The 10957-nt window shown below is 36.7% G+C and overlaps 1 protein-coding gene across 1 annotated transcript; it reads right to left on the reverse strand.

The window, feature by feature from the left end:
* Positions 1–2630: 2630 nt before the first annotated feature.
* shbg (sex hormone-binding globulin) lies at positions 2631–9252 on the reverse strand. Its single transcript, XM_017702288.2, has 8 exons — positions 8746–9252; positions 7938–8029; positions 7554–7743; positions 6414–6575; positions 6108–6267; positions 5228–5364; positions 3063–3255; positions 2631–2793 (listed from the first exon to the last, which is right to left on the reverse strand). The coding sequence occupies exons 1-8, from the start codon at positions 8824–8826 to the stop codon at positions 2636–2638; spliced, it is 1173 nt and encodes a 390-aa protein (XP_017557777.1). The 5' UTR covers positions 8827–9252; the 3' UTR covers positions 2631–2635.
* Positions 9253–10957: the final 1705 nt, after the last annotated feature.

Here is a 10957-nt window from a genome sequence, read left to right on the forward strand (position 1 = left end):
GTACTGGTTTAGCTGGTTGACCAGCATACTGTGTAGGAATGCACAGTTCTTGTGCTGATTTTGCATCTAGAGGCATTTTGGAACTCTGTAATGAGCAAAGCAACAGAGGACACCCAGAAAACACAGTTATATTCTAACAACATTGTGACAACCTATTGTTTTGGCACCGCAATGTATTCACAATGTTGAATTGCAATTCCTCTGAAAGTTGTGACGTCATCTAAAAACATTGTGACCACGTGGTGGCAAGGTTATCAGTATGTTGTCACAACCTCCTAGAATCCTCCTAAGTTCTATTATTCTTGTGCATGGAACTCTATGGAATTTTCCTGAGGCAATCGCAACGTCCCAAGGCAACGTTACCTAATAATGAGGTGGTGACAATGTTGTGACGACCTTGTTAAAACAAAGTAAAAAGCACCACCTGTTAATAATGTTGTAGTAATGTTGTAAGAAAGTAGACAACATTGTGACAATGTTGTGTGTTTGCTGGATAGGCCATTTGTACATGCTACAGGCTTTGGGACCTGGCAGCCCCACTGGCTTCAATACTGAGCTGTTGTTGCTCCTAGATGCTTCTTTTTCAGAATAATCACATTTACCACTAACCTGGGAAGATCAAGCAAAAATGAAATTGCCACATTTGAAGTCACCGAGCCTTTCAAAACGATCCATTCTATTGCTGCTATTTGTTTATGGAGATTGCATGACTATGTGCTTAAGCTTATACAATATGTGTGGGTGAAACACCTAACCTCAACATTTAGGGGTCCACATACTTTTGGGCGTATAGGAATTTCCACGTACTTTTGGCATGATATTCTTCAACCAGGTTCCTTTCTTATGGTTTAATTTCAGTTTTTTTTACATGCGTTTCTGCAATACACATAGGTAAATATTCTGTAGTCGTCCTGTGTATTGTTATGTATTGTTTTGTTATATGTACCAGCCTTTAACGTTTACCAGTAGCATTTAAAATATATGAAGTATATCATTTTCATACTTGCATACAGAAAACTGTGATTGGGTCAGGGTGGTTGGGAGACCTCCAAGTAGGTTGTTCCCTAGGGCAAGTGTCTCCAACGGTCGTGCTCTTAGTCCCACAAGACGATGTGGAAAATATCGCATAATCGTTTATAACTCTCTGCGTTTCTGCTCGTCATTGCCATTTTGCTCCCTCTCTGGCGGAGTAGCTTAACACTGAAGCTAGTTCGGCCAGGATATACGGCGAAGAAGTTAACCGAGCATCAACCAGCTGATAGACAGACAACTTAGCTAACTAGCTAATTAAGTTAACAACACTTGTATGATAAAATATTCTGTGCATACGCTACAATATTCATTGACAAAATATGGAAGCATTTCTGTCTGTGGAAGGAGCTAACCCGGCTAACCTAACGGTTGCGCAGTAAGTTAAGTTAGCTAACGTTACGCACTTCACAAAAAAACTAAACAATTTAAGACGTTTTTTGAGGGAAATTGTGGACTTTGATTATCTACCAATATTACGGCATTTATGCCAAACATCATTATGTATTTAAAAACTTTTTATTTAGTCACAAACGTGTGCTCTTGGTGTGGTAGAAGAAAAAACCGATGCTGAATTTGTCCACTAGATGGCAGCCGAAGACACAGATTCACAGGCCACCTGGTTTTCTTGCACTCCATCTTTGGCGAAAATCCTAGAAGAGAGATTTTGAGGGTAGGCCAGATGCAGAAACCCTCATTCTCGACTGCTTTACGTTCAAACGTCGAAGCATTTTCTGCTATGAGATGTTCATTATGAAATGTTTAGAAAATGTTTCTGTTATACTAAATGTACAAAAGTTTGCAAACACGTGCTCCAACGTCTTTTCTGATATCTGATATCTCTGGTATTGTTAATAAGTAGTTTGTTCGCCCTTTCCAGTAATAGCCTCTACTCTTCTGGGAAGGCTTGTCAATACATGTTAGAACTTTGCTGTGAGAATTTGACTGCATTTAGCCACAGGAGTATTAGTGAGTTGAGGTAAGAATCACCAACTCATTCCAAAGGTATTGAAGCTCCATCACTCCAGAAAATGCAGTTTCACTGCTCCACATCCCAATGCTGGGGGGTTTTATGTGCCTCAAGTCAGCATTTGGCATGAACTTATTGTGTCCCATTCTGTTTGAAGGGCTTTTCTGTGGAGATTAGACAGGTTTTGTGTGCAAAACTTATGTCAACAATCATCATTCACGTTAAAGTAGCTGAATTCATTGATGTCTGGAAACCTTGTGGAAACCGTGTATTTCTGCTCCTCAGTTGTTATGTAATGAACAGTGTATAAGGCTGTTTCGCCGTCGAGCTGAACAGCTGACTATCATACAGATTTTCATGAAGTGAATGTAGTATGAACACAAGTAGAGAGCAAGGAAAACACAGAACAGCAGTGTGGGGGATTCTAGTGATGGAATTTAATGTAATAGATCACTTGCCACAAGTGACAGTAATTCTCAGGCATCTTTTTTTCAGTATGTGACAATGAGAACATGTAACATGGCTGCTTATTGTTAGAAGAGCCATTGGTTAAATAGGCCTATCTACTGCAAGTGGTAGTTCAACACAGTGGGACAAGTTAAAGAACTTGCTGTGATGAAAGCTTTAAGACTAGTTTTAAGTGAGTTCATTTATTGCTTTTGCAGGACAGCTGTGGGATGAAACAGATTTATGCTTGAAAAGGGCCTGATCAAGATCAATGTCCTCTCCCTGTATGAGGATCTTCTCCAAACAGCCTTTGAGGTGATGTGAGCTCTCTGTGTCTTTGGTCTCACCTGTGAAAAAGTTTATAACTTAGTTAAGTTGTCGACTCAAGTCGATTTCTCTTACTCAAAGACAAGATCCATTATCTAGTGAGCACATAAATTTAGTCAAAATACGGGGATTGGGTATGCGTACATAAAATCGAGAAGATTAAACATTTGTAGATATTGGACAATTAAGGTTTTAAATGCGTCTGAGGAGAACTACTGAGATTTTAAGTGGAGAACTAATACTGATAAATAAGAGGCAGTTTCTGCATTTAAATTCTTTTCAAGTTTACCTGGCACTCCACCAAATGCTAAGAGCATCCCTTCTCTCCACCTAGAAAGGAAGTCCAAGCTTTCATCCTCAACCACTGTATTACCATTAACCGTCAGAGAATGTGTCAGTATGTTCAAAGTCAGCTTGGTGGGTTCGAGGGGGAAAGCAGTGTTGACAGAGCCAGTTCCTTCTTTCAGCTCCATGGTGAGATCCTATAATAGCAAGCAAGATAATCTTAGGATCAGTCTTTGAGGTAAACCGGCTGAGATTTGCCTTTTTTCAAAAAAAAAAAATAAAAATCATGGAACACCAAGATGTATATGTAAAATGTTTTAAAAAAGAAACCATTTAAAATTAGTAAAAGTATATATGTCAAAGTGTAACTCCAGTCAGGTCCTGACGTAAAATGGTTTATGTAGCAGGTTAAATTAAAGTAAATGGTATATATATATATATATATATATATATATATATATAGAGAGAGAGAGAGAGAGAGAGATGAAGGGAAGCAAGCATTCAGACACTTTTGTTTTTCTTATTTAATCTACCTCCAGTGCTTATCCACTTTCCAAATAATTTACATACATGTATTTTGATTTTGTACAATTAAATATGAGCAGAAAAGTATCTGTTCAGTGTAGCAAAGACAAATTTATACATTAAAAATGAAAGGAGAAAAATTATTCAGACAACATTGATTAAAACCATTAAGTGCAAAGCCATGAATGGCATACATCCTTGAGGCATCTACAGCAATAAATAGTAAATTTTTTGCAGCATTTTTGTTGTCTTGTTGAAGCGTTCATTTTTTTAAACATATCTTTGTTCATGCTTATGAATAATTGTTTTGGCTCATATTTATCAGTGCAAAGACATCATATATGTGTGAATGTGAAGTAGATATTGCAATAACAAAAGGTATTTATTTGGCTTGTTTCCATTGACTCTATGTATGTATTACTTACATTTTAACGTAATTAATAAAATCCCCCTAAAATCATAATTTAAATCACAAAAACATGTTGAATAATTGATTTTTAAATATTTTTATTTATTATTAAAATGTATTATTTACTATTATGTCCAAGAAGCTACTAAAAATGGCATAAAAGCAACCCTTAACCTTAACACTCGTTAGGAGCACCCTTCTCCCCACTATCCAGCAAAATAAGTGGGTAAGTTGGAGAAGAGCAGAAATGAAAATAACAAGTGAGCTGGAATTGCTGGTAGTGTGTGAAGTTGTTTTAGACCTCTTGCTAAACTAACATTATAAACAGTTACAAATAAAAAAAGCAAAAAGATTTCACACTGTAGGGATATTTTACTCAAATTGCACATGGAGTATACGTGGAAATGGTGAGGAATTAAAACTATAAACATTATAAATCATTAGCACCAGAGGATAATGTTAATTTTTGTGAAGGATAAAGTTTATATAATTTTTTACCTTTTGTATTAAATATCTTGTTCATGTAGAAACAAGCAATGAACTGTTACCTTGTTAAGTAATTAAGGTGTATTGCTTGCTTGTTAATTCTAAAACGTATTTTCTTGAGCGCCTTGCCGTTCCTTTGCTGCTGTAGCACTGTGAATTTCCCCGCTGTAGGACTAATAAAGGATTATCTTACCTTATCTTGTCTTATGAGGCTAATGGATCGATAAAGGCTTTGTACCCTAAATTTGCACCAAACTTGGGGCTTTAGTGAGCTGTAATTGAACCTCTGCAATTCAGACTTTACTTGTTGACCAATAATTTGCCCTGGTTTGTTATTGTAAATATATTAAACATGCTGAAAGTGGCATGCATTCTTAGACAAGTTAACATTCTTAGGTAACTTAGAAGACAAATGAAAAAGGACATTGGCACTTAGTGAATTACGATAATATGAAGACTAAAACAAAAATATGCACACTTTAGTATCCGACTTGGGTTGTTTTTTTCTGATCTTTTCTGATCTTTTTTCTGATCTGAGTTTAAGTTGTACTGGGGGTTTAAGAAGGTATTAAAATGAGAAAAATTGTTACATTTACACATGAGCATACACGTGAGTCTGTAACAATAAAACTATGAACATTTTCTCTTAAAGTATTTGCTGGATTTAGTAATGTGAGCATATAAAAAATTTCAAAAGTTTCAAATTTACACATTTTGGTAAATTGTGCTGACATTTACTGTCTTCATACCTTGTTTTCCTGATATCCTTCATACTTTGGCAGAACATACTCAAAACCTGGACTTTGAAGACTTAGTAATGTTCCTTGGAAAGACCCATAGACCTCAATTGTAATTCCTTTTTCCACTGTCTCCACTCCAGGAAGATCTGCATTAAAAAATGTGAAACCAGTGACTTGCTTTGCTTTTTTGCACATCAACATAATATTCATATCTTTGTAGTTATTTCAGGAACTAACATTAACATCCCCTATGAGCTCAGGAAAGTTCTGTTGTTGGCTGTTTGCTAAACTTTAGAATGGAGGTTCCGAATCCCAGCCCTGAGGACCCCTTGCTGTGCACATATTTATGATTTTTCTCATTTTTCTCATCTCACACATGAATCAACTAACTGAAGATTTCACTGTTTAACAAGCGCCTCATGTGTCAAGTGTGTAGAGCCTGGGTTCCCCAGGGAACCTCTGGTTTAGAATATAAGTGTATGATTATTTCCTAAATGTCAAAAAGGTGCAGTCTACCACTTTTGTACCTGCAGGCTCAACCCACTGATGTTGGGGCGGTTTCCGGTTTTCTTTGTAATGTCTCCCAGAACTTACATGTAGTTTTTGGTTGTTTGGTTAAGGGTATACCTTGTGTGTTTAGAAAAACAAGCTGATTACCTGTCATTTAATTTGCCTTAAGAAAGGACGTTAAAGTTGATGCAGTTACAAGCCACATTAACATTTCTGAAGAAATATGTTGCTGGATATATGCTGGAAAATCCAGAGATTTCGAAATAGTTGCCATGAAAATGCTAAAATAAAGACTCTGTAGAAGAAATGGCTTTGATTGGAAATATGTTTTTTTCCCCTTGTGCCCATACAGTAACATTAAAGAGCTGTTTTCACCCACCAGATGTATTGAACACAGCTAATCCGCTCCCAGGGAAGTAGCTGCCTTTCTTGATCTCAGGGAAGCAAGGCCGTAGCTCCCAGCTTGGATCTGTTTCCCAGAGAGTACTGAGGTTTAGCCACATCCCTCCTCTTACACATCCATCCATCTCTGGCTTAAACTGAAAGAGCAACAGTAAGTGATACATTAAGGCTTCAGCCTTCGGAAAGAGAAGAACCTTGCAGAAGTAGAGAACTTCAGTCTTTCATGAAGACAAATTAGTAAGGACAGTGTAAAAGAATAGTAAACATCAGAACTACAACATACTGGGTGCAGTAGCCTTTTTGGGTCCACCAGCATCCCTCCAAGACCCAGCCGTATTATCCCTGTTAGAACATCTTCTGTCTTCGCTGAATCCAGACCAACTACCAGCTCCAATTTGTTGTTCACTTCCAGAACCACATACTTGCCATCATTACGCAACTCCAACTGACAAATACCATCACAGTGAAGGAAAAAATAAAACAAAACATTACAATGCTGAAGATGCTGACCATTTTGTTACACTAAAGGTGAGATTTTTTACATTTTTTATTATTATTGTGATGGTAATTGTGCATATTGTTATATAAATGTAACTTAATTGAAAGCTTTATTTAACAAGTGTAATTGTATAATTCAATGTTTATGAGTAAAAATGGACTACAGTTCACTTTATTATATTTAGATGTTTTCTGTTATTAAACAATGATGTAATTTCATTATGATGCCCTTTATAAATTCTTTAACATAAAACTTTTATTCATACCTCTAAATGTGTAAACTTTGCCTTTTCCAAGATGACAGCACTGAAAGTTCCCCTAAATGTTTAAGGAGGTGGGAAAATGCGTAGAAATAATCATGGGCCCTTTGTCCTTTTGGACTGTCGTCCAAAGTCATCTTACAGCTTTTCTATAGGACTGTGGTCTTAAGACTGGGAAATTTCACCAGTTTGTTTCTGTATTGTGTCATTTGCTTTTGCGTGGAAATGTTATGCTTACTGAAAGATTAAAAAAAAAAAAATTTAACTTGTCATCAGAGAAAGAGATTTTGCTCTTAAATGTCCCAGAACCTCTCATAGTCCATGAATATACTGAGGGTGTATATAAGCAGAACAGCTCCACAGATCTAATGCCATACTTTGGACGGTGGAAGATTTTTTTCTGCATGACCATATTGTTAATTCCACATGTACCTGTTTGAGACTAAAATCACGTATTGAAATATAAATGTAGAGATGGTTCCATTAACCTGTTTCTAGTGTTGCCAATAAATGGAACATCATCAGTTTGTAATTTAACATTAGGAATTTATTTTGCTTTGAAAGTTTGATCCCAATTAGATTATTACTTCTTCAATAGTTTTGTCATCAAACTAGTAAACAACAATGTTACCAAAAATAATTATTTAAAAAAAAAAAAAACGTACATAGTGCCAGGCCCCATCATTCAGTTTTGGTCCTCCCTTCACGCTGACCAGGATATCTGCTTTCCCTATCTGCATTTCAGGTATCCCATCACGTAATGAAAGCACAAACCAGTCTTGACCCTCTTTGGTATCTCCGTAGAATATGGCACCCTCTGGATCAAGCGTACGGAACTCAAAAAAGGACCTGATGCTGGAGAGCAAGTAACAGACAGTAAGTAAATTCTAATACTAAAATAAGCAGCAGTTTCACTGGAAATTTACGGACTATTCAATAATAAATATTTTGAAAAAATAACCTTGAAACTGTGACAAAACAGGGAGCTGTGGATACACAAATATGATTGTATAAAACGGTGCTTTCTTGTATGATTGCTAGAGACTGACCTTGAAACATCAGAGAGATTTACACTTGTTTGCATTATTGGTGCCCAGGAAGGTTGTCTGTGACCAAAGTTGATGACCTCTCCTCCAGATATCTTATTTCCAAAGAAAATCACATAGTATCATCACTTGTGTGGATTTCCAGTAGAGACTTTGAGCTTCAAGCTTCATTCTCATTGCTTCATTGTATGTTAGTTTTATAGCAGGCTGATATGAAACACACTTTCTTTCCCGCGTGTAGATGATCGAGGTCAGTTCCCCTGCCGTGCTCTACATAAGCTTTAGCAATGTGTAACCTGAACTGTCTGACCATACAGACTCTCTTTGAGTTGCATCATGACTGCTGTAATGCAGTTGTTTGATACTACATTCTTACATGCTAAAGAAACCACAGAGGCACTAGTTTTAAAGGAGAATTTAATATGTTCTCAACTAGGAAAATGAACTTGTATACACGTATTGCTGTGCACGTGCAATTGTTTCCCATAATGTATTGTTATTATTTTCTGTGCTAGTTTACCCAGTCTGTTTCTTCTTGTTGAATTATAAATGCAATTATATAAACACTCTCTATTTTTATGATAATCATAAAATGATAATCATAAATGTCAGATGTCAGTTCAGCACAGTTGGTTCTAATTATTACAAAAATATTTCTTAAAGTATATTAGTGAAGTTTAATTAAGCTTTTCAGAAAATAAGGTGTACTTAATCAAACCGTTTCTTTCAAATTTCCTGTTAACTGACATTTTTCAGTTCTACATGCATCCTTTTAAAATTATAATGTAGAAACATATACATTTCTACTTACCGTACTTGCTGAAATCAAGCTAAGCCAACCAAAGTACAAGTGGAACAAGAACAAAACAACCACTTTCGTTAGATAGTCCATTCTTTTGTTGGCCTAGAGATGGCAGAAGAGTAAGCCTGGTCTTATAAAGAAGGGACAGCTTTGCTATTTAATCAGATTAAACCAGAAGCAGACTTTCTAAGCCAAAAGGTTTGGGTTTACCTGACTGCTGTCTAACTGTGGCTATCTGTGGAGTAAGTGAGCGCTGTTGCACCGCATACTGACCCTGACGAAAGACAAAAGACCAGAAATGATGACTTAACAGTGCTAGTCGAATATCGATCATGAGAGATGTTTGTTTTAGCAGAACTGTGTGGGTGTGTGGTCTTTTAGTCTTTGCTGAAGAACTTCATACATAAAGCTAATAAGTAAAGTGTTCCCTCGTTTATCGTGGGTGTTACGTTCCAGGACTACCTGCGATAAACGAAAATCCACGAAGTAGGGACGCTCGTTTTCGGTGTGTATTCATCCACTGAGTAAATATGCACTATTTACTGTAAATCGTAATATTTTATGATTTATAACATTCTTTTATTGTTAGTATTAATATTTTAAATATATTTTTATACATTTTGGGATTTTTTAATGTAAAAATTCATCAAATATATATATTTTCCACAGATCAAGTCCGCGAAAGGTGAACCGCAAAGTGGCGAGGGAACACTGTATTTTTATAAGTATAAAGCTGATTATAATGACTAAATTATATAGTGTTATCATTGCACTAATGGTCTAAATTCAATTACATCCATATACACTCACTGGCCACTTTATTAGGTACACCTGTTTAATTGCTTGTTAACACAAATAGCTAATCAGCCAATCACATGGCCACAACTCAATGCATTTAGGCATGTAGAGGTGGTCAAGACAACTTGCTGAAGTGCAGACCGAGCATCAGAATGGGGGAAGAAAGGTGATTTAAGTGACTTTGAACGTGGCGTGGTTGTTGGTGCCAGACGGGCTGGTCTGAGTATTTCAGAAACTGCTGATCTACTGGGATTTTCACAGGCAACCATCTCTAGGGTTTACAGAGCATGGGCCGAAAAAGAGAAAATATCCAGTGAGCGGCAGTTGTGTGGACGGAAATGCCTTGTTGATGTGAGAGGTCAGAGGAGAATGGCAGACTGGCTCGAGATTATAAAAAAGCAACAATAACTCAAATAACCAACCAAAATCTGAGGAATGTTTCCAACACTTTGTTGAAAGTGTGCCACGAAGAATTAAGGCAGTTCTGAAGGCAAAAGGGGTTCCAACCTTTTACTAGCAAGGTACTACTAGTGTACCTAATAAAGTGGCCGGTGAGTGTATGTGTGAGGTGCTTCTGTGTGTGACTTGTGGCAACATGTTTCTTTGTACGTTGAGTTATTGTTGAACATTTGTGCTTTTTAATTCACCTTTGATCTATACTGTAACTGTCATTATAAGCTGATTAAATCACTACTATTATGATAATATTGACTAAATTACTAAATGTAAGGCAAGTACAGTAGATGTCGGAGACAGAGTGCTGTCCAGTGAAATGAGATTGCAATGCCAGTTTTCTAGCATCAGAAAAGAACATTCTCAAACATACGGAGTGTTTAAGAAATGGTCAAATGCAGAAGCAAATTTATATTCAAACCAATAGACTATTGAAAGTGTTGAATTGTACCCATCAAGGCTATAGTCTTGTTAGTCTGTGTTTGCTAGGCGGATGACCTTTGAGATGTGATTAATGCTTGTTTGTCCATTCCAGTGAAACCGTGCATGCTTGGACACATGGCGTAGGCTGTATGTGCGTATCATAGGTGTGGTTACAAACTCAGAGGTCGTCACTGTTTGATGGAGGTGTCAGCTGTTACTGAGAACTGTTCGTTTTCTTAAACACTTCCATTGCATTTCTTCGCTCTGTCTTATATTATTGTCAGAAAGAAGGTTGATAACAGAAACCGTGTCAAAGACAAAATGACGCTTACTGGCTAGACATTCTGCTTATGATGATGGACATACATTTTTGTCTGACAGAAGTGTACAAAAATTACTGATTTACCAGCTGCATCAGCAACCTCTGCTTTTCTCTATTGAGTCACATCTAGGTCATCTGGGTCATTTTTTGTTGTATATAGCCTACTCTGTTCAGAAATTATGTATTAATTATGCAGATTTCACAAAGTATTAAAAACATTTTGTG

This window comes from Pygocentrus nattereri, chromosome 13 (genome assembly GCF_015220715.1).
Source record: "Pygocentrus nattereri isolate fPygNat1 chromosome 13, fPygNat1.pri, whole genome shotgun sequence".
Classification (NCBI taxonomy): Eukaryota; Metazoa; Chordata; class Actinopteri; order Characiformes; family Serrasalmidae; genus Pygocentrus; species Pygocentrus nattereri.

What these genes read in the sequence shown, in the direction of transcription:
- shbg (XM_017702288.2), bottom strand. Translation starts at nt 8,826, where the DNA reads ATGGACTATCTAACGAAAGTGGTTGTTTTGTTCTTGTTCCACTTGTAC. An exon ending in GCTTGATTTCAGCAAGTACG is followed by an intron (nt 8,030 to 8,745) that starts GTAAGTAGAAAT and finishes TTTGGAAATAAG; the next exon opens with ATATCTGGAGGAGAGGTCAT. An exon ending in AGCTGTGTTCAATACATCTG is followed by an intron (nt 5,365 to 6,107) that starts GTGGGTGAAAAC and finishes TTTTTAATGCAG; the next exon opens with ATCTTCCTGGAGTGGAGACA.